At 43.1% G+C, this 25,178-nt stretch overlaps 1 protein-coding gene across 2 annotated transcripts in view; it reads left to right on the forward strand.

Annotated features, from left to right (window-relative positions):
- Window positions 1–25,178, forward strand: part of SYNPR (synaptoporin) — a 322,200-nt gene that overhangs the window by 173,781 nt on the left and 123,241 nt on the right. Inside the window, exon 1 of one of the 2 annotated variants that reach the window (XM_056524522.1) lies at window positions 11,867–12,264. The exons of the other annotated variant lie outside the window; for it this stretch is intronic. Within the exon in view, the coding sequence (XP_056380497.1) occupies window positions 12,241–12,264 (24 nt within the window). The 5' untranslated portion in view covers window positions 11,867–12,240. Of the gene's footprint in view, window positions 1–11,866; window positions 12,265–25,178 lie in introns of those variants that run through there. 2 annotated transcript variants of the gene reach the window in all.

Raw genomic sequence — 25,178 nt, forward strand, 5'->3', positions numbered from 1 at the left:
GGCACTTTGCTGCCCGAGATTTTTTTTTTTTATTACCACATCGTTGTCCGGAACCAGGATGTGGTAATAATACGAAGAAAAAAATGGGTCCCATGACTCCCACCGGGACCCATGCATCGGGTCGGCCTTGAGCACAAAAACTCCCCCCATCCCTCGCATCCCCCTACTGCCCCCTGCAGCCCCCTATCCCCGCCCTCACCGTTCTGATTGGCCGCAGTGTCTTCTGAACAGTAAGAGCCTGCGTCGGGCCGGCTCTGGATGACAAGTGATGCCCCTGACGTTCTACAGGGGAACGTCACTGGCCATCACAGAGCCCACGCCCCACTGGCACAAAGAAGACAAGCAGCCTGCACTGAGAATCTGGGACCAGGCCTGGGCAGGTGAGAAGACAGCGGAGGGGGGGGGGGGTTAATGAAATGAAGGAGGGGGTGTGGAATTAATGAAATGGCACAGGGAGGAAGGGGGTGGTGGGTTAATAAAATGGCACAGGGGGAAGGAGGGGGGAAGGGGTTAATATAATGGCACAGGGGGAAGGAGGGGGTGAGGGTTAATAAAATGGCACAGGGGGAAGGAGGGTGTTAATAAAATGGCACAGGGGGAAGGAGGGGGGTAAGGGGTTAATAAAATGGCACAGGGGGAAGGAGGGTGTGGGGGGTTAATAAAATGGCACAGGGGAAAGGAAGGGGGTAAGGGGTTAATAAAATGGCCAGGGGGAAGGAGGGGGTGGGGGGTTAATAAAATGGCACAGGTGGAAGGAGGGGGGGGGTTAATAAAATGGCACAGGGGGAAGGAGGGGGGTAAGGGGTTAATAAAATGGCACAGGGGGAAGGAGGGGTGGGGGTTAATAAAATGGAACAGGGGAAGGAGGGGGTGGGGGGGTTAATGAAATGGCACAGGGGGGAGGAGGGGGGGTTTAATGAAATGGCACAGGGGGAGGAGGGGGGTGGGGGGTTTAATGAAATGGCACAGGGGGATGGAGGGGGTGGGGGTTAATAAAATAGGAAGGAGAGGGGTAGTGGGTTAAGGAAATGGCACAGGGTGACGAGGGGGGTAGAGGGTTTATGAAATTGCATGGGGGAGGAGGGGGGGTTAATGAAATGGCCCAGAGGAGAGGAGTGGATAAATAAAATGGCACAGGAGGATCAGAAGGGCTACCTCAATCCCCAATCCTCCCTCTTATCCCCCCTGTGCCATTTTAATTTCCCCCCTCTCCTCTGATCCCCTGTGACACCTAATCCCCTCCCCCTATCAGAAGGGTAAGGGGATTAAAATAGCACAGAAGGGATCAAAGTGGGGGAATTGAAATGGTACAGAAGGGGGGGATTGGGAATTGGCAAAGGGGGGATCGGCAATGGAGAGCACTGGAAAAATGCAGAGTCTAACATGCATTTGCAGATGCTGAAGAGATTAAGTTTTGGCTAGAAGAAGACATCATGGTGGTCTCAGCAGCATGAAGAAGAAAAGAAAAGAGGACGCCGCTGATCAGAATTTTTTTTATTTGTGAGTCCCTTAATGTAATTGTAATCACTTATATGGTATACAGATCTGTATACAGCTGGTATATACCTCTATATCAGTGGTTCTCATCCTTTTTGGTGACTGTACCCCCAAAGGCTGAAAGTATGCCCGCGGGTACCCCTCGCTCATAAATTTGTGCGGAAGGGATACCAGCGGACAAAAGGAGTGTGCTTGCCTTTATACTAATGTGATACTTAATCCCCTTGTGCCATTATTTTCCCTTCCATCTTAATCCCCTTGTGCCATTATTCTCCCCTCCATCTTAATCCCCTTGTGCCATTATTCTCCCCTCCATCTTAATCCCCTGTGCCATTATTCCCCCCTCCATCCCCTTGTGCCATTATTATCTGATATCGCAACAGGGAATCAAAGAGAAGGGGGAATAATGGCACAAGGGGATCTGAGGGAGGGGGGAATTATGGCACAGGGGTATAAAAATGAAGGGGGGGGATAATGGCAAAAGGGGATTAAGATAGAGGGGGTAGTGATAATGGCAAAAGGGGATCAGAGAGAGGAGGGAATAATGGCACAAGGGGATAAAGATAATAATTACCCCCCCCCCTATCTTAATTCCCCTGTGCCATAATTCCCCCTCCCTCTGATCCCCTTTTGCTATTATCCATCCCTCCCATACACTTAATTTTTACTTTTTTTTTTACATTACCCGGCTTGTTCAGGTACCGCTCCCAGAGTTCTGTTTCCCGGAGTCCTGTTCGGCACCGCACAGAAGGATGATGTCCTCCTGCGCTGTGCGGCACTTCCGCGCGACATCAGGGGACGTCACACGTCTCCCCAGCAACCACGCAGCTCCCATAACGCAGTAACCACAGCCACATACTTTACTGAGAGCTGCTGCGGCCATTCCCCGCAATGCGCTGACAAATATTGGCCAATGCATGGCCGGTATTTGTCAGCGCATTGCGTACCCCCGCACAAATGGTGGCATACCCCTAGGGGTACGCGTACCATCGATTGAGAACCCCTGCTCTGTATTGTCCTGTATATCATCACTTACATGGTATACAGAACCTGTGTACAGCTGGTATATAATCACTTATTTGGTATACAGATCTTGTATACAGCTGGTATTTACCTCTACATGGTCACTGTATTTGGAGATAGTTGGGGAATCTTGGTTTGTATATAGTGGATTTTTTGTCGCTTTATGGTACAATGGTCCTTGTTTGGCGGTATTACGTGTCCCTTATATTGGTGAATAATTGGTAATAGGTAATATGTGTAAGTGCATTTAATTCTCTGACCCAGGCAGCACAATGTCTTGGGCCAGCCCTGTATAGAGCACATAGGGAATCTCTCATTCTGTGTGTTACACGCACAGAATGTCATATGTTCCACACTACCCATGCCAGCAGTATGCAGGCCTTTACACAAGCTCCATGATGGTGGGGTCTATATGACTTAATGAGTAACTTTTTAAGTACATAAAGTCGGACATAATACTTCCTGGCGCAAATGATATGCTGAGATGAAAACCCCCCTCTCTTCCCATTACCTGCATGGTAGATTCAACATTTTCTACAGCAAATCTTACATTTCTAAACCTTTCTTCAACCTCAGTGCAAGCCAAAATGGATGTTATAGTAATTGAAAGCATACCTGTCATTTCAAGTGACTTTTCAGGTTTAGCTGCCCTATGTGTACAAATGGAGCAGCGCTATTTCTGGCCAATATATAATTTGTATGTGGCATATTTTTCTGCACAGGTTTCATCTCTAATTTGCAGTTCTCCTAAAGTGCTCCCCCGTCCCCTCCATAGACTTGAATTGCTTTGTCTTGCTGACGCAAGATACAGCTTAGCTGATCTTCAAAGATGATTTTAACAGCAAGAGATGGGGGGGGGGGGGTCAGAAAGGTGAAAAGGTTAAAAGTTTAGGGGGGCAGAACAGAAGAATGAAGCGTTTTTGTCTAAAAGGATAGATTACAACGTTTCTTATATTTCCTTGTACTATTGATCTTTGCAAAGTTTGTTCAAATGATAGTGTCTATTCAAAAATGCATAGTAACGCATAAAAATTCAATGTTGGAGAGTGAAAATCCACTAAAGATCATAAAGTTTAAGCCCAAGAAGGCTAGCTTCCCTATATGTAAAGGAGTACGGCAGCCGAAGACAAGTGTCTGATCGCGGGAAGTCCGACCGATGGAACCCCTCGCGAATTTCCGTACAGGGACCGAAACTGCCACAGCTCTGCATGGCTAATGCTTGTGTCCTCAACCTCACTAAGAGGTCGACAAACACGGCCCCTCCATTCAGCTATATGGGAGAGGCAGGGATACACGTCCCTTCATCTCTGCCTCTCCCATAGAGATAAATGGAGGGAACGTGTCGGCCGCAACATCATGCCGTGTTCGACATGCCTCCAGCTTGGGGAGAGCCAAGGCAGTTCCGGGTCCCTGTATGGGAGATCGCGAGGGCCCCCAGCGGTTGGAGCACCCACGATCAGACACTGCGAATAAGTTGTCTTTGGCTACAGTACTCTTTTAAACTTTTATATGTTCTGTATAGCTGAGACTTGGTGTATCCGTTTAGTACTGGACTACTTTTCTTTATTGGATTGCACCACGGCACTTGTGGATATCCTTGCGATCTCGACCCTCCTACCAGATTAATGAGCTGGTTACCTGTTTCTCGTATTTGCCCTATACATAGCGATCTGTCCAATCACATGAGGATCAGTCTAACCGTGGGACAAGACAAGGATTAGGCAGAACAGGCCAGAAAGGTTATTAAACACAAAAAGGATAAACTGCACCAAATAGGTATATATTGTACTCTGTTTTTCATGATATGTACTAGGTGCAAGGGGTCTATAAGTCGTAAATCAGTATAGCTCCATAAACTATTTTATACAAAGAAAGAGAAAAGACTCAAACAAAGAGCAATTGCTACTGATAAATATGCAAAATGTTATTATTATATCCAAAATGTTAAAAAGTGTCACACATATGTGACTAATTTCAATAAGGATAAAATACCAGGTGTGTATGTATAAAGCAATACAAAATGAGATGTCTCAGATACAACCGGAAAACACGTAGGTGGATCAGGTACAGTAGAAGTAAAAATCACAATGGATGTATATATAGTGAGGTCAGGAAAAGATGTAATATGGCTCCTATTCAAAAAGAAGTAACCGGGGGTCCAGAAAGGGCCCCAGTAGTAATGAGAAGCTAACTGCTATATCACATGATTGGTATAGAGAATGGGCCCAAAGTATAACAATAATGATTAGTGAAAAGAACCTCACTTACCCATAATGGAAGCCTGTAACCACCGTCCCAACGTACGTTTCGTCACCCGACTTTCTCAAGGGACAACAGAAAGGTTGTAACCAGAAAATCTGATGCCGGGAATAGAGAATGGTTGTAACCAGGCAACTCATAAAAAGGAGATGATGAGCATAGGAGCAACCAAGAAAATACCTGAATTTGGTATTAGGAGAACAACAAACATAGAACTGAAACACAGGAACTGTCTGGATGCAGACATATGGACAGACTTTACAAAATGTTTCAGAAGCTTCCTTTGCAGGCAGGTTGGCTATATAGAATAAGAACAAAAAACAACTGCAAAACCAAAGAACTACTGTACCATGCAGTCCAAAGAAACTGCTGAGCAGCTAGAAACCACATGCCATGGATTCTAAACTATAGAGTATGATAAAATATTAGACATGCTCTCCCATAGGTTGTCTCATCTTGGGGTAATCACTGTTCTCCCGATATGGTACAGCGCCACCTTTCCACAGTGACAACTTCTCTACAAAGGTGGAAGAAACTAACCTAAAGGTCATTGGAATAAAATGAGTAACTTTACTTATAACTAAATGAGTGGTGACCTTAAAAACAGTCGGCAGGAGGCTTGAATATCATTGGTGACGCACAAGTTCATGATCATTCATCCCAATCCTACAAAGCTACCTGCCTTGTCTTGCCAAACATACAAATTTAGTTAAGTAAAAAAAACATATTTTGCCAAGTTACGTTCACTGTTTAGGGTAGGATGATTTATCCTACTGCAGGGAATATGGCAGACTTTGTGATTGACAAGATCAGCACAGAAACCAATAATGTGTGTGAAAAATAATGATTTTCATGTAGGAGTAGAGCAGAAGAAGCATTTTACAGGTGCTTCTCACCAGCTTCTGAAGGCCAGTTATCTTTACAGGTTTAAGTACTATTGATGATAATTAGGCTTCTCATACAATATGGCATTAGGAAAGGTTGTAATAAGCTGTGTATATTTAGTATTGTAAGTTTTCCGGATTCTGTGGGTTTTGCATTAGGCTATTATTGTACGGAAAAGTAAGTCTTAAAGAGGTACCCAACCCCCTAGACATTGCTGGGGTTCTGCCGCTGCATTGCTGGGGACTCCCACAATCTCTCGTGCAGCACCTGTGATGTCCCAGTACAGGTACACGTTCCTGTACTACCTGTAGGCCCTGTCAGGTTGAGTCCCTCAGTGACCTGGGGGCTCTCCTGCAGGGACTCCCCTTGTTCTCCTTTTAATTTGTTAAATGTGGTGTATGTACCTTTAAGAGCGTAGACAGGATCCTTATATCTAGATAGTATACAGGACCTTTGGAGGACTTAAGGACTTGTGAGTAAGCCTATCCCATGTTATGTCATGCAGTTATATGATTTGATGTAACATGTACTCCCAGAGAGCACCAGCTTTAACCTATGACCCACAGCTTGACCAATGGGCTTTAGTCCAGCCCCCCACTATATAAAGGGGTGGCCATCTTTAATTAGCTCTCTTAGCTACCAGCTCTCTTTCCTCAGACCCTTCTGAGAGTAACATCAAAGTCTTTGCTGAGGCAGCAAGCACCAGAGGCCTTAGAGTCAAGTGTTCAGCATCTGGAGTACCACAAAGCTACAACTCTCCAGTAAGTCTACAAGTCTATGTCTGCTGTCACTACAACTAGTCAAGTCCTGCACATAGTCGAGTCAAGTCTAATAAAAAGTCAAAGTCAAGGTTATTACAAGTATATTGGTTCAGCAAGCTGCGAGGTCCTCTGGGTACTGGTCACCTGTCTGGGAATTCTGGCCTTAGCTGGGAAGATAATTACACCTGTATTCTATTCGGTAAAGCCTCCATTTACTCCTAACTGGTTGTGGACTCTTTATTCACTACTAGCCCATGGGATAGCGGAGAATCCGGGCGTGAGGTGTTCCGGAACCCGAAAACCACACTTTCGTTGCAAACACATAGGGGTTAATACCATCCGAACTCCGGGGTTAATAACATCTGATCCCCCACTCTCACCGCAACACCCATGGTCCTGCCATTCACCGCAGGGGCGCACCACACACCAGCTTGTCATGAGCTGCAGGAGCGAAGATCAGGGGCCGTCATGGCCCCTCACCCTCATGATGTAATGGCCCCACCCTTCAATGCAAGTCTATGGGAGGGGGCATGGCTTCTGTCACGCCCCCTCCCATAGGCTTGCATTGAGAAGGCATGGTGTGACGTCACGAGGGGCCGTGGCAGTGTCATCACAATACTCCGGCCCCTGTATCGTGAGTCATTAGCATGGAGCGATCTTCGCTTCTGCAGCTGATGACAAGCCGGTGGGACCAGCGACAACGGGACCCCTGCGATCAGACATCTTATCCCCTATCCTTTGAATAGGGGATAAGATGTCTAAGGGTGGAGTACCACTTTAAGGCCAGGTTCACACTTCATCATTTTTGGCCGGACAAAATCCAGCCGGAGATTCCGAGTGCGACCAGTGGCGACTGAATCTGTCGGCCCTAGGACCGCACCAGCATTGCCGTACCCATAAACAGCAATGTCTGCAGAGAAGAAATCTGTTAGAACTATTTTAGTGTTTAATGTTCTGGCAGAATTTTTCGAGCAGATTTTTCAGGCCAAAAGTCCACGTTGACAACTGGGCAGTGGAATCGCATTGCCAGCAATGGAAATGCGAAGGAATTCCACAAGGAAATTTCATAATGTGAATCTGGCCTAAAAGTGTTTTCCAGGGACATTGCCTATCCTATCATTGGGAGTCCAACAACTCCACTGAACAGCATATTAAAGGGAACATAGCACGTTTTGGAGAATTGTGGATGATTTATAGCTAACCAGGTACAGCTCTGTAGATTTCATTGGATAGTGGACCTAGTGAAGCTCATCCTTTTCACTTGGGATGAGCTACAATTCACTTGATTGGGTTGAGGTCACAGTGTATGTACTAGTGCCATGGATTTCTCAGTTAGCTGATCAGTGGAGTGACTGGAGTCAGACCCCCACCAATCTAATACTGATGACCTATCTTAATCATAGGCCATGAATATTAAAATCCATGAAAACTCCTTGAAGTCACAATATACTGTTTTTACTTACAGATGTTGTTGACATGAGTGTGTCCAAGGGTCATGGACACAAGATGGCTGATTGTCAAGGCTGCAGAAGGAACACAGCTTGCAGAAACACTGCTGTAACACAGAGTTTTGCCAAACATGTGCCTCCAGCTGTTGCAAAACTACAACTCCAAGCATGCCTGGACAGTCTGAGGGTGCCTGGGCATGCTGGGAGTTGTAGTTTTGCAAAAGCTGTAGGCTCACAGCTGAAGGCAACATTGCTATAAAAAAAGTTATCCAAACACTGTACCTCCAACTATTCCAAAATTACAAGTCCCAGCATTACAGGACTGGAAAAGGATAACACACATGAATAGCATAGCAACAGATAGAAAATGTATGCATAAAAAAAATCACTGAACTTTTAGCACTAAACCTTTGCACTAATTTAGGAAGATGTAAGTTGTATACTCACCATATTGTCTTTCGTAGAGTACAGGCAATCTCCAATAATCATTGTGTGTGTGTATATACAGCATAAAACCAGAGAGGAAAGAGTCACAAAGCAGGCTGCCAGGCTCCCAAAAGCAGTGAGTAAGCAGAGTGAGAGAGAGAAGTGATCACAGTGCAGGCAAGAAAGTGACATGCCCCCTCCCTTTGACAAGATGGAAAAGACATTGAGCAGCTGTAATATGCAATTTTATAGTGAAATTTGGGTGACAGATACATAGAAATTACATGTACATGATCAGGATTAGGTACTGAATAACATATAACAGTTTTTATTTTATTTTTTTTATGTGGGATCTGACAGGTACTCTTTAAATCATAACTGTTATGACCAAAAAATTTTGACATGTCATGCAGACATGTCAAATGTTTAAAAAGATCGGGGTCAGTCCCAAGTTCGGCACTTGCTCTGACTTTCAGGAGACAGGAGACAGACTGCATTGTAGTCTATAGAGCTGTCTGCCGCAGTGAGTTGGCATGACTAGTGAGTCAGGGAATGGAGGGTGTTACCACATGCTTCCCCTGGCTATATCTAGAAAGCGGTAGGAGTCTCAACACTGAGCCCCCAACTGATCAAATCTGCATGGCCTGTGAAGCAGTTTTTGAAAAAGAGAGAAACGCTTAAAAGGTACTACTGTACAGATGGAGAATAGGCTCCTAAAATAAGTTCCTCTGGTTGGACACAGTAGGCCTGAGCATACACAATAGTAGGAACAGGGGCTAATACATCATACAACCTATGCAGCTGTACGGGGGCCCAGTAGGTGTGTGGGGGGAGGATGCAACTTTGGACACATTTTATTATTGTCTATGTAAGGACCTGGGCTCATGAATTGCGTGCGTGAATTCCAATAACTGGTGAATTGTGTGAGATACATGAATGTGGTTCTATGTGAAAAGCTAATTGGAGAGTATGGGAATGTTCTTGTACAGGGATTGTCTGCAGTCTATGGCCCAATAATCAACCAATAGCAATTTCCCTTGAAAAATATAACGTGTTCACAGGAGGGTCTGAGAAATAGGACCCAAGGTACCTATACTAAATAGGTTGTCTCTGATGAAGGAACCCCTTTAAATGGGCACTGTCAGATACAAAAACGTTTTATATGTTGTACATCTTTGCAAAACATTAACCTTTCTATTATACTTCATAAGAAAATTGTATTTCCTTTTTATAGAAATCATAGCTTATAAAATCATGGCATTGTCCAAGCTGAAGCACAGGCATGGACAAAGTCAAGTAAGTGAGGGTTAGATCGCTGATCCACTGACATAGCCTGGCTAAGGCTCCTTTCACACTACCGTTTATGCCCGGTAGTGTGACGGCCATAAAAAGATAGCTGGAGAATAATTTGTGCTTGTGCTGTCTTTTTTCCCGCTATCTTCCAGCAGAATAATGGGAGTCATAACGGACGTTAGAGGAATCCTATTCATGTGAAAAGGATCCTCTTTGCCCGTTATGACTCCCATTAGACTGTTACAATAATGGACATTAATGTCATTAAAAGTGAAAAAGAAAAAAAAAAGAGCCCTTAACGTCCGTTTGTCAGTGTGAAAGAAGCCTAAGCCAGATTACATAATTGAAACTGCGATCAGGTGGCAGGAGGCAGGTATGGGGACCCTTCTCCAACATTTTGGCTCATAGAACCATGATTGTCATTGATCGCAGCGTCTAAAGGGTTAAATGCTGGGCAGCAGTTGGTGTGAGGCTATTGATAGTAGTTCGGGCGAATGAACGGAAGAAATAGTGCATGCACTATCGCCCGACACAAAATAATGGCCGTTATTAATAACGGGCGATAACGAGTTGAAACAGCTTTTGGAAAAAGCCCATAGACTATAATGGAATTTTCTAACAGCCGTTTAACGGCCGATTTCCAGGGTTTTTATAATGGGCGCTTATAATGGAAGTATTTTTATATTGTGAAAGCAGCCTTAGACTGCCTAGTATACAGTAATTAAAATGAGCAAGTTTTTGAACATGTCCCTCAATGTACTTTACAGACAGAGAACTTGAGGTTTTTTTTCCATTACCCTATTATAACGGAGCCCTTATACCCTATCTGAGTAACTCAGTGTTGTCCTGTTGTCCAGAGATCTTGTGATCCTAATGTACTCTTTCCTCAGAGAAGACACCACACACCTCTGGTTTATGTGAACATAAACTGATTTATTGAGGCAAAACTATTTTCATATCCCCCCTCCTCAAGCCAGGTCACATGACATTCTCGAATTTCATTGCCCTTATATAAAGCTTTATGGATAAATAACATCAAGTTCTGTGAGCCTGTTTTTGATGGACAGAGTCTCCTCAAGGGGTGAGGGCACACACGGTTATGACACACAACCATGGCACATACTCTCCTGATGCCATGTAACACCTCTTGTCCTAGCATTACCAACAGAATACAGGTTTTTGGGTGACAATTTTGAATTTAAAAGTATTTCTTGATGAATGAGAGGTGCTGCCTTATCCAACCTGTTTTGGACAGCTCCACCATGTTCTGTCTAGAAACATCCTTTTTATTGGGATGTTGATATACATCTTGTCACTTTTGTGGCCCAGTTCATGGGACTAGCCAGAAACACAGGACTGTTGACTAGTACGCTCTAGGGATACTGTGCATAATTCTTTATCCAAATGAATAGAAGGCCAGAAGGCACTCACTGGGGCACTGGGCAAAATCAGCTTTTTGTTATTTTAAGGGGCAAAAAAAATTATCACACATGGCTAAAAGCTGAATGGATGTCACACACCAAATACAGGTTACAGCCGTTTCTCACCACACAGGATCTTTCTTTAGATCATCTGAAGAAAAGCCCTATGAAGCGATAAACACCTGTTCGCGTTGTACAGCGTCCATGCGGCCTTTTGCCATGCGTGGTGATTTTTGCACCTTTTAAATAACAAAAAGCTAATTTTGCGCTGAGATTTGAGCACCCGAGATGGGACATAGTTCTTTATTCCTAGATCCACAGTACTACTCAGCCCTGGAACCATGAGTGAATAGCTCTGCCGACTAATGCTGGATGTGTGTAACTATTTATGCTCATCTTATAGATGATTTTACATTACCTGTCCTTTATGCAATGCACTACCTGTCAGTTCCAAGACCTCCCCAACCAATCATATCAATTCCTTCATCTCTACTTAGAATCCTAATTTATAGAAATACCCCTTGAAGTGATCATCAACCTACAGTTCTCTTATTGTTGCAAAACTACAACTCTCAGCTTGCCCTGATACCCTGTAGCTGTCGAGGAACACTAGGAGTTATAATTGTATAACAGCTGGAGAGCCAGAGGTTGAGAATCACTGCTCTTCTTATCGTAATTCTGGATCTTTTCATTTAAATGATAATTATTCAACAATCCAACATGAGGTCACGTGGGAAAAAAAAGTTCACCTTTAATATACCACCAATATGCAGATACCACCCAGCATATGTCTCCTCCTCCCTGAATGTATTTCTGAATCTATACATAGGAAATGTATTCCCCTCTGTAGTATTCTAGTATGAACCTGGCTCTGCTCATAAAGTACAGCTAAGCCTTTAAACACAGGGAAAGCTTTCCGCAGCTAATAAAAGTAGTGCACAGATCCCCCAGCCTTACAATGGACTTTCTACAGTAATCTTTAATGTTATGACAATTCTTGCCAACCCTCAAGAAGAGGAATCTGAAGCTTCTTTTTCCTTGCTCCGTCTAACATCTCACTTTCCTTGCATCGATTTTGCTGCTCCTCGTGATTTACTGTACTTCATGCAATAGACAGGCAGCTGGAAGTCTCTCCACACAAGCTTTTGGGAATCTTGTCCGGTTTAGCATGCTACAACCTCTGATTCATTTCCAGAGCGCAGAGTTGGATTACCAATTCCTTTGTAAATGTGTATGGTGATATTCGCTCCGGTAAGTCATATAGAATTACAGATTTATAATGGGTTGGGGTTTGGGATTTTAAGACTTTAAGGATTTTATTTTTTCTTTCATTTTACTATAAAAAATTTCCGTATTTAAAGTTCCATCATAAAAATATGTTTAATAATCTATATATTATGAAATAGTATCTACTATTCATAGAAATGACAATAATTTTCTGTATTTTTATGTTTTTTCTATGTTACGAGCCCATTATAGATATAATATAATACAGAAGTTATGTTTGATATTATATCTAAAGCCCAGTGTCTTTATCATTGTCTGTTGTATTCTAAGTGACTTGTCCTGAGACTCCTTTGAAGCATTGTCTAAAATATTCTAATTCTTTAATCTCTTTAACAAAGGGAAAAATTAGCATTGTATTTTTATGAATTTAACTAAATCTGTATAAGGGAAAATCCAATGGTTTATTTAGATTTTTTTGTATCGATTGCATACATTTTATGTACAGATGTATCCGAGGTGAGTTTGTCTTCTAGTGTTTTTAATTTATTAAGAATGGTTTCTGGTTTTACGCATTTATATAGTGTAAAAATATTCTGGTAAGCTGTGCAGGGGATACACATCAATCCTTGTCCCCAGAGGGGATCACAATCTAATTTTCTCAGTATTAGCACGTATCATACGAATCTATTTAACATAAGCAAGTTTTTCAGATTGTTGAGGGAAACTGGAGCAATGTTCAGAAAAGCAAAGGGAACATTCATTCAGATGCAATATGTCATTATGTAAAAATTGAGCTCTGCTACATCTCATGCACACACAAACACATGACCCTCGCTCTGACTGCTCCCAGTATAAGTCAGAAGGTGGATACTTTATCTGTCTCTACAGACCTGTAGGCTCAGGACAAAGTTTGCTCCAATAGGTTATAATAAATCAGTCCCAGCAGCAACTGTATCAGGTCTTCAGTCCAGCATCAGCCTCCACTACATCCTGCAGATATTCCTATAACTCCGCTGACAAGGGAATGATTTACGGTTCAGGGATTTTTTTCTCCTGCAAAGGGCAAATCCTAAATAATGTTATTTTGCCTAAATGCACCCAGCCGCTCTGCTTCCTTCAAGTGCACTGGGCTAAACATTCCTTCCCCCTCCAAACATCTGTCTCCAAATGTGCTCGCTGTGCAGGAAACTAAGGAATGGAGACAGATCATTAAGTGAGAATTAGTGGCTAAAAAGTGTGCAATGCTTGCATTGCTTTGTCACTGTATTAGATTGACAGCAAATACAATTAGGCACTTACCTATTCATCACTCCATCCCGCTCTAGCATTATCTTCATTATGGTCAGTGGCTGCGATTATTGATCTGTACAAAAATCAATCATCAGCCTGGTCCAGATATGGGCCCTGCCTCTCCCTACTCTGCTCTGGTGTAAGCTTTACCTGTAAAATCAGGTACTGTTATACTACTGGGCACCTGCAGGTGCAGCAGAGCTGGATTTGTCATTTTCACATATGATTAGTCAGGATGAAGAAATCATCAAAGATATGAATAATTTAATGGGAATCAATCCTGTGACATTCCGTACACAGATGCCATATCACAAAGCTTCAAGAGGAGAATGTCCCTGTGGGTGCCGTACAGCAGTACAGAGAGTTCCTATAGCTCAGTCGTATGGGACCAAAGGGGACTATTTGTGCCTCCATACAGGCTCCATGCACACAGTTCTGGCATGTACATTAAGATTTAAAGGCCCATTCACAATATGGGGGTGATTTATCATTTGCAGCGTTTTCCCTCTTTTTTTGCATATTTTTTTAAAGCAGTGTTTGAGCACTTATTTATTGTGCAAAATTTTTATTTAAAAAATGTACACGCTTCTTCATAAATTGTGTTAACCCCCCCCCCCCCCCCATTTATCTTTGGTTTGAGTGTGTATACACTATGCCTGGTCAGAAGTGGAGTACAGATATGGATTTTGCACAAATTTTGAATAAAGTTTTATTAACCTAGAGGATGCAGGGAGTAAGTACACACTAGTACTTAGCTATCAGCAGCCAGGGACCCAGCACTTATGGCAGCCATCTGTGTTCACTCTGATCATGACATCTAAAGCATTAGGGGGGGCTTTGTGAGACTCAAACTACCCTCAGAGTGATTGTGGGTGTCTGATAAGTCAAGATGGCAGACAAAGGTCTCCTTACCTAATCCATGCCGTTCCGATGCAATCCATCTGTGTGGTCTGCCTTCTGGCAGGTTGTACAAGTGGATCGCAGATATCACTGATCAGTGCTATGCCAATGCATAGCACTGACCAGTAATAGCAATCTAGTGATTTGTATAAATAGTTCCGTTTTACAAATAAATAAATAAGGTATCATCATATTGAAATATAACGTTAATGATCCTGTACGCTAAATGGGGTAAAAGTTTAAAAAAATGCCTACGTTTAAAATTGCTAATTTTTGGACACGCCACATCCCTCCAAAAAAAAAGGAAAACAAAGTGTTCAAAAAGTGATGTCTCACCACTTATGTCTTTATCTTTTACCTTTCAGACAGGATGCACCAGGATGCCTATCCTGTTGCCATTTACTTCAGTGTAACAAAAAATAGGATCCATCTGAAACAGAATAGAAAAATGGGAAATTGCATTTTGTGTCCTGTTTCTTTAGGGTAGGGTCATGCATGGCGCATCCGCATCAGGTTTCCCACAGTTAAAATTTCACTTTCACATTCTCCACTGCAGAATTCTGCAAGCAGAATTTCTGCAGCAGAAAATCCGCATGTGGATAATGTTGTTACCATTGATTTCAATAGCTAGCGTCTTCTTATGGATTTTACACATTCAAAATTTCAGCTGTGGAAAATCTGCTGCCAATCTGCTACGTCTGACCCTACCCTTGAAGGCAAGTTTTTCCACACTTACAAAATAAAAAAAAATTTAAAAACACCCTTTCACAGGATGCAAAAGTGCAATGTGAACCTGGCCTAAAATAAATCAGCGTGTTTACTTGCCCTCCAATGTAAAGCCACAGATGCCACGCTTTAATGTCATTTTAAGCTGCCCATAATCACAAACATATTTCTGCAACCTCTGACAAACCCAACTCTGCTCCATCTTACACATCTCGTAACATTTTACAGACTCCCTAAACAGGATCTACCCAGTCACGTTCCTATTAAGCTGACACCTACAATTAATCATATCATTGATTTTCTGCAATCCCTTGCCTGTAAATAAGAAATTACTTTATTTACAAATATTGACATTTTTATGAAAAAAAGACAGGAATAGCTGTAGATTTATAAGATGTGATAGAAATTCATGAAACCTTTGGTGAGAAAGAAAAAAAGAGGAGAATTTGATCTGATGTATTATTTACGACTGATGGAAATGTAGTCGGTTCCTTTTTTTCAGCCTATTTTAAAATGTTTTAAGTGCTCGTGTTACAAGGAATATTTATACGGCAGGAGCTGTATACCTCATTCATAATTGATAGATGCGCAGAAGTGTTGTTAAATCACTCTTAGATAAATGGTGAGAGTATCGCTAAGCACGGCTCGGCAGCATCTGCGCGGTGTCTCCAGTGTTTGCACTCCGAGCCGGTCATGCAATTACCCAGATAGTGTAACCTGGGCTCATTAACCCTAAGGATGTTTGTTTGCGGTCTGTATACAGATTGGTAGTAATTGCTCACAGGAGAGATCAGACAATGCTCCGCTTGCTCTTACAGGTTCACTTACTCTAAATACACAATTTGGATGTTGATTATAAAATAGATAATGGAACATATCAGTATTACAATTGTGAGCATTAAAATGTGATCCTTCATAGTTTGTAGATCAAAGATATTGTTGAAAGGGGGGGGGGATGACACCTAAGACAATACCTTGTTGTGAAAACAAATCTAAGATGCTTTCTATACAATAAGATGATCATTGGTTAAGAGAGAATTTAGCAAGTTTTTAGTTTCTCTATAGCACCGCCACAGGAAAAATGAGGTATTACACAGATGGCCTTTGCCCATGTAATGCTTGGACATGTTAGGTCCTCCAGAGTGAAAGATGCTGTTTGCTGTTGCTCTTCACTTTGGCTAGTTAGTAAGGGTCCTAAAAGAGAACTACTCCCCACTAATTAAAAAAAAATCCAAAACTTCCGTTGTTAACTCCTCAAAGCATTATTTATTAAAAAATAAATAAATAAATAAAAAACTTTTCATATGTCAGAAAGAAATGTCAAACGTTTTGATGGGCTCCATAGACTGAAAATGGTGCAATCAGGAGATTTGAGGGGTAATAAGAAAAACAGATAATTTAAGATAATCTGGAACCTAAGAAAAGAACCAAAACAAAAGACCTAAAATGTAACTTATATTTAATTAATTTAAAATAAATCACAATAAATGGTGAATACCAGCACACAAAACATTCTCGGAGATATCTGCCATCTGTTACCTCTTACCTCAACATGTAGCAGATGCTGGAAAACAAATATGGTGCCAAGGTAAGTATACAAGATAAACAGGACCTTAGCAACCCACAAAGAGCTGCGACTTCTTCAGGGGTAAACCCTCTGGAAGGTATGAGCTAAACAGAAAATAATAAACCTGCAGGCTGTGCAGAGAAACTAGGATACATCTCATGGAAGCAGGTTATCAATAGTGTTCAGCGGCATAGGCCATATTCGAATTTGCGAATATTCGCGAATATATGGACGAATATTCGCATATATTCGCGAATATTCGCATATTCGTAACATTCTCGATTTATTTTCGCATATGCGCAAATTCGCGTATGCGAAAATTAACATATACGAAAATTAGCATAAACAATATTAGCATAAATAAATTTGCATATGCTGATTTTCGCATATACGAAAATTCGCATATACTAATTTTCGCATATGCGAACATTCGCGCACTAGTCTTACACAGTAGTATTTGAGCCTTCTTTACACCACACAAGCTGGAAGCAGAGAGGGGTGATCACTGTGATGTGTGCTGTGAAAAAAAAAGCAAAAAAAAAAAAAAGAATATTCGTAATTACGAATATATAGCGCTATATTCGCGAATATTCGCGAATTCGCGAATATGCGATATTCGCGAATATAATTCGTATTGCGAATATTCGCGAGCAACACTAGTTATCAAGAAGACACAAAGGGGCAGTAACACAGGGTCTCATGTAGTCGGTTTATTGGTAGATAACTCAGACAATCATGTAGGACCTTAGGGGGTGATTTATCAAAACCAGTGCAAAAGGAAAGTGGCCCAGTTGCCCATAGCAACCAATCAGATTGCTTCTTTCATTTTGCAGAGGCCTTGTTAAAAATGAAAGAAGCGAGCTGATTGGTTGCTATGGGCAACTCAGCAACTTTTCCTCTGGGCAGGTTTTGATAAATCTCCCCCTTAGAGTGCACGCAGAGTCTGCTCCATGGTTTATGCAAAACCCTGAGAGATAGTTAGGAAAAGATGCTGGAGCCAGATTTACAGCTGTATAAAAAGATGTGAAGAATATCGACATGCAATATATTGTATCATGTTGTTTCTAAAATCAGTTTGTACATGGGTATAGAAGTGGGGGCAAAGTAGTCGAGTGGTGCTGCTACGTGCTTCACCATGCTATATCTAGAGATCAGCAGGGGTCTGACTGATCTTTTTTTTTTTTTATCACAGTAACTCTAGGGCCATAACTCTTATTTTTCCATTGAGTGGATGAGGGCTTGTTTTTGAAGGATCACTTGTAATGGGGGAGTGAAACATAAATTTTATGGGGGCAAGAGGGATAATGTTTTTGCTTGTTTACTGTGTGGAATTTTTTTTTTTTGCAAAATGAACAGTAGATTATAGTAGTATAAATTTGAGTAAATTGTATTTTTTTAATAGCTTTTTTTATATATATATTAAAGATATTATGGAAAATTGGTTGTTGAAGGTTCGCCCTCCACCGATCTGATATTTATATCCATGGCCAGGCAGGTATGTAATGTCTATAGGGGCCCCCAGGCTAGCAAATAGCTAACTAATGTCTATAGGGGCCTCCAGGCTAGCAAACAGCTATTTATTGTCAATAGGGGGCTTTCAGACTAGCAGACTGCTATCTAATGTCTATTGGGTCCTCCAGCCCAACAGACAGCTATGCAGTGTCCATTTGAGCTTCAGGCTGGCAGATAGATATATAACTTCTATAGGGTCTTCTGGATAGCAAATGGCTATGAAGTGTCTATAAGGGCCCCAGGCTAGAGACAGCTATGCAATGTCTTTCAGGGCCTCCAGGCTGACAGACATCAATCTTATGTTTATTGCCAGCTTTAATAGAGGGTATCTGTTGTGATAACATTGAGTACTGTACAGTGAATGGGCATGCTCGTAGCACTTTGAACAGGACACGTCATTGTTCCTGACATGTCATTTACTGTCAATTACTTTATGCATTTCTAGCAAGAATAACTGTCAAACGGCACAAATTAGAGATAACATGCTCCAGCATGGTTGCAAAAATTTACTAAAATATGTGTGTCAGGAGAAATGACAGGACCTCCTTATAATAGCACAACGCCTACTGGGTGTTAGCATCTGGATGCAAAGTTATGTCACCTACACAATTGTGATCGTTGAATCTATATACCATCGAAATGGGCTTAGTTATAGTCTTTAACAGGTGGTATTTTGCATTTTGGTGCATCTTGTTTTAGACACATCTACAGTATTGTGTGTTTTAGACCGTTTTGGAAAACATGGAAACTACTTGGAATCTTTACTGAACCTGCTGTGCAAATACAAGACAGTCTATTTGGTAGGTGATATGTTATATGTTAATTGTCTCCACTTTGGGTGTGGTATTACAACTTGGCTCCACTCACTTCAATGGAACTGAACTATCTGCGCCATCATCCATCCTCTTGCTGGTCTGACTCGGGGTCCCTCTGCGGTGACCTTCCACTGCCATGGCTGCTGGGAGGGGTGGGGTGGCAGGAGCAGTACCAGCTCCATCAGCAGCCTTAGTCTACAGTTGTTAATGAGTAGGTTTCTTCAACCTCATAATGAAGCAACTCATCAGCAGCAGGTAGACCTGGAGCAGGACCTGAACCTGCAAGTGGTGGCATACCTTGACATGACCGTGCCAACACACCTTGAAGATCCGCTGGACATCTGGGCAGCCAAACTTGATTTGTGGCGGCAACTAGCAGAGTTTGCCCTAGAAAAGCTGTCCTGCCCGGCCAGTAGTGTGCCATCAGAGCAGGTGTTTAGTGTGGTGGGGACCATAGTAACCCCAAGAAGAACTCGTCTGTCCATGAAAAATGTGGAGAGACTTACCTTTGTGAAGATGAATCAGGCATGGATCAGCCAGGATTTCCACCCACCAATGCCTGATGCATCAGAATAGATTGACCATGGTGCCACACCAACACTTCACAAATATGGATAGTGCTAATCACATTTAAGGTGCTGCTCCCCAGTTACAGAAATTCCTCCACATCAGACCACAAGTAAGTATTGAGGATATGCATTACATAAAACTTAACTTTTAATAATATTCTTAGGATAAAAATAAAATATATGTATCCAATTTTTTTGCAAAATCAAACAAAAGGAAAGGTGTGCAAAAACACCATGTGCCACCTACACCACCAAGTATTGATGTGATGCAAAGACCTCTAAAAGGTGGAAGGGAACAAATGTATGGTCCATTGAAACCGGAGGGGGTAAAAACTTCCCCTGTAAGGCCCTACTCTCACATTATTAATTCCCTTCTTGGCAAGTGTTACTCACCCTAAAAAGGGCGACCCCACACAGGAACCTCTCCCTATTTCCCCATGCAAATAGGGGAGGTCTTTGCATCACATCAATTCTTGGTGGTGTAGGTGGCACATGGTGTTTTTTGCACACCTTTTCTTTTGTTCGATTTAAAAAAAAAAAATTGGGTCCATATATTTTATCCTAAGCACATTATTAAAAGTTATGTTTTACATAATGCATATCCTCAATACTTACTTGTTTACATTAACACTTTTACAAAAGAGACCAATTTATTCTGCCTTCATGCCTCAGCTACTATTCTGATCCTGCCACCCGCCTGATGCCACACATTTGATGCCGAGTTCCCCTTTTTTCACCCACCTTTGTCACCAGGTACTGGTATTGCCACCCACCGCACCACTCTGTTACCGGGTCACTTTCAGGACTCCTGATGCTGCGGCTGCCACCTCCAGGCTGTGTCATTCTGCCACCATATGTTCTCCTCATGCTAATGCCACCTCCAGGCTGTATCATTCTGCCACCATATGTTCTCCTCTTGCTGATGCCAGCTCCAGACTGTCTCATTCTGCCACCATATGTTCTCCTCTTGCTGATGCCAGCTCCAGACTGTCTCATACTGCCACCATATGTTCTCCTCATTCTGCTGCCACCTCCAGGCTGTGTCATTTTAGCCACTATATGGTCTCCTCATGCTGCCGCCAACTCAGACTGTGTCATTCAACCACTATATGTTCTCCCAATGCTGCCGCCACCTCCATACTGTGTCATTCAGGCACTATATGATCTCCTCATGCTTCCTCCACCACCAGGCTGTGTCATTCAGCTGCTATATGTTCTCCTCATGCTGCCGCAAGCTCCAAGCTGTGTCATTAAGCCACTATGTGGTCTCCTCATACTGCCGCCACCTCCACACTGTGTCATTCAGCCACTATATGTCTCCTCATGCTGCTGCCATCTCCAGGCTGTGTCATTCTGCCACTATATGTTCTCCTCATGGTGCAGTCACCTCCACACTATGTCCTTCAGCCACTATATGGTCTTCCCTGCTGCCGTCACCTCCACACTGTGTCATTCAGGCACTATATGGTCTCCTTATGCTGCCGCCACCTCCACGCTGGGTCATTCAGCCACAATATGGTCTCCTCATGCTGCCGCCAACTCCAGGCTGTGTCATTTAGCCACTATATTGTCTCCTCCTGCTGCCGCCACCTCCATGCTGTGTCATTCAGCCACTATATGGTCTCCTCATGCTGCCGCCATATCCACACTGTGTCATTCAGCCACCTCCATGCTCTGTCATTGTGCTGCTCTGCAACATTGATTCTAATAGTGATGCCTCTGATCTGCATGTCATACTGAATAACAGTATTATTTCACTTACCCAGCACACATCCTATGTGTGTTACAGCAAGGCAATGTGTTCTACACCCCTATTGAGGCTCCCTGTATGCAGGAAATAGCAATTTCTAGTAGCTATTTGCCATGAATAAATTCAGACTAAAATGAATATTTGGGGAAAATTTGACGAATCGGCCAAATCAAATTTTTCAAAAATTCGCTCATCTCTACTTTGAACTAATACTGTGTGACCACAAAACCCAATATAACAAGGAGTCACATGGTGACACAATGACAGAGCCTGGAGGTGGCAGGAGCATAAGGAGACATGTAGTGGCAGCATGACCAAGCCTGGAGGTGGCAGCAGCAAGAGGAGACAACAGGGCCTCACAATTGAAAAGATTAAAGATATATTTTCAAATTTAAATTGAAGATTTTAGATAGATTACCATAAATTTTTTTAGGTAATGTCCCAGAAGCATGAGGAGACCATAGGGCCTCACAATTGAAAAGATTAAAGATGTAGTTTCAAATTTAAATTGAAGATTTTAAATAGATTACCATCAATGTTTTTAGATAATGTCCCAGCAGCCTGAAGAGACCACATGGAGACACAATGACACAGCCTGGAGGTGGTCCAGCATGAGGAGACCAAAATGTGGCAGAATGACCAAGCCTGGAGGTGACAGCAGCAAGAAGAGACCATATGGGAACAGAATGACACAGCCTGGAGTGGCAGCAGCCTGACCAGACCAAAGGGCCTCACAATTGAAAAGATTAAAGATATTTTTTTAAATTGCATGTGGCCATGTTAACATCCTCTGGATACTTGATGAAATACTGCTACACCGCAGAGTAGCTGATTTTCACCCCTACGGTCCACACTGATTGACTGCTACTGCCGCTGACTGACTCCAGTGACCCCTGTTCCACTACCTTCCGGGAACGTAGGCTGCCGCAAAGCAGGTGTTCTACCCCGGGCACGTTTGGCTCCAGACTTTCCACTGCTGCCACCATGCTGACTCCCAACCATGCTACCACTTTGCTGGCTCCACTGCTGCCTCACGGGCAACCTGCCACCCTCTTTTCCTGACAACGATGAAGCCTCTTCTGCACCCAGCTCCCAAGGGCGATCAGCTTCATCATCATCGAGTTGTGTCAGCATGTCACTGATGTCCTCCTCAGGTTCCTCAACAGTGTGTGCTTCAAGAGCATGAACACTCCCAACACCAGCTACCACACCACTCTCCTCATCACTATTTTCCTGCCTAGCGAAGGAAGCTGGGGATGTCTCCTCCACTTCTTGGCTGGGCAGTAGCTGCTGACTGTCCTCAAGTAGATCGTCCTGACTAAAAAGTGGAGCTGAACCCACAGCATAGGATACTTCTATGGGGGAGGGAACAGCATAGGACAGAGGCAATTGGAAGACAGTGACTGCTCCCGGGCCATGCCAACTGATGGTTGTGTCAGAGCAACCCACCGACTGTTGACTGGGGGTGTCAGATGTCAATTGTAATGAAGTGGATGATCGAGTTAACCATTCAATGACAGAAGATGGGTTGCTGGTCGAGACACGACCTCTAGCTTATACCAAGAGCTCAGGCCTCTTGCTGCTACTCCTGCTGCCACTAGCCCCTAGTCTGCTGCCACTTCTGCCTGTGCCTGATGAATTTAGGCCTCTGCCACTCCTCTATGAACATCCTGGCACTTCTATGCCTGACATACAGTGCGTATATGAGGGGAGTACAATACGCTCCAATACGCTTAAAACAGTATTTGTCTAGAACAGCAGCAGGTGTGTGCTTTTGGCTGGCTTTTCACAGTAACTTGGTCCTTAAGATTTTAACAGGAACAAAAGGGTACACCAGGTAGATGTACTTATGTGGTAGGCACTTATGAAGGGAGTACAATTCACTCCAGTTTGCTTAAAACAGTATTTGTCTACAACACCAGCAGGTGTTTACTTTTGGCTGGCCTTTCAAAGTAACAAGGCCCTTGAGACTTTAACAGGAACAAAATGGTACACCAGGTTGATGTACGTATGTGGTATGCACTCATGAGGAGAGTACAATGTGCTCCAGTGCACTTAAAACAGTATTTGTCTACAACACCAGCAGATGTGTACTTTTGCCTGGCCTTTCACAGTAACTAGGCTCTTAAGACTTTAAAGGCAATGTCCGATGTGGACTATTCTTATTCCATCCTGCCCGGGCTGCAAAAAAAGAGAAAACAAACATTCACTTACCTTCCTACGGTACCCCGGAGCTCCACAACAGCTGATCAGTCAGCTGGGCTGTCTACTTCCTACTTTCCTTAGCCCGGGACATCACACGGCACTTCAGCCTATCACCGGCCGAGGCGGGATATCTCTGTGGCTGGTAATAGGCTAAAGCGCCGTGTGACGTCCTGGGCTAAAGGAAGTAGGAAGAAGACAGCCCGGCCGACAGATCAGCTGTTGCAGAGCTCCGGGGGAAAGTAGGAAGATAAGTGAAAGTTTGTTTTCTCTTTTTTTGCAGCCTGGGCAGGATGGAATAAGAATAGTCCGCACTGGACATCTCTTTTAACAGGAACAAAATGGTACACCACGTAGATGTACGTATATGGTATGCACTTATGAGGGGAGGACAATGCGCTCCAATACGCTTAAAACAGTATTTGTCTACAACACCAGTAGATGTGTACTTTTGCCTGGCCTTTCATAGTAACTAGGCCCTTATACTTTAACAGGAACAAAATGGCACACCACGTAGATGTACGTATGTGGTATGCACTTATGAGCAGAGTGCAATGCGCTCCAGTACGATTAAAACAGTATTTGTCTACAACACCAGCAGATGTGTACTTTTGCCTGGCCTTTCACAGTATCTAGGCCCTTAAGACTTTAACAGGAACAAAATGGTAAACCACGTAATGTACGTATGTGGTATGCACTTATGAGGGGAGTACAATGTTCTCCAGTATGCTTAAAACAGTATTTGTCTACAACACCAGTAGATGTGTACTTTTGCCTGGCTTTTCACAGTAACTAGGCCTCTGAGACTTTAACAGGAGCAAAATGGTACACCACTTAGATGTACGTACAGTTTACACTTAATAGAGGACAATATGCTTTTAGTGCTCTGCTCACCCCAACTGGCTGGCTACTATTAACTTTTCAGTTGATGTACACACCAGTGCTGCAGCACACAGTCGCTGTGTACTACACCCAAAATTGCACTTTTTCTCTCAATCTCGCTCCCTTCCCGATCAGTGCTTCTAGGCTGGATTTGGGCTTGAGGTGAATCACTGATACAACACATCCAAAATTGCACTTTCTTTCTCAATCTCACTCCCTTCCCTGTCAGTACTTCTATGCTGGATTTGTGCTTGAGATGAATCACTGCTTTAATACACCCACAATTGCACTTTCTCTCTTAATCTCTCTCCCTTCCATATCAGTGCTTTTAGGCTGGATTTGGGCTTGAGGTAAATCGCTGTTGTAATACCCCCGCAATTGCACTTTCTCTCTCAATCTCTCTCCCTTCCCTATCAGTGCTTCTAGGCTGAATTTGGGCTTGAGGTGAATCGCTGCTGTAAAAAAAAGCTTTTCTGTGCAACACACTGCTCTCTGTCCCTCTCTGGCTGCTGATTATAAAGGTACATCACAGGGGTGGCTGGCTGCTGATAGGCTGCATGCTGCATGTGATTCAAGGTCATCCCACTGACCCTTGTTCCCACCTTCCCAGGATTCCTTGCCCCATGTCCTCACATGTGGATCCGCCATTTTAGATGCCCTGGAGCCTGGACCGCACTAAATTGAGTTTAATGAAGCAAAATTCATAACAAATTCGGATTCGTCAG

Source organism: Hyla sarda, chromosome 6, assembly GCF_029499605.1.
Source record: "Hyla sarda isolate aHylSar1 chromosome 6, aHylSar1.hap1, whole genome shotgun sequence".
In the NCBI taxonomy this organism is placed as follows: Eukaryota; Metazoa; Chordata; class Amphibia; order Anura; family Hylidae; genus Hyla; species Hyla sarda.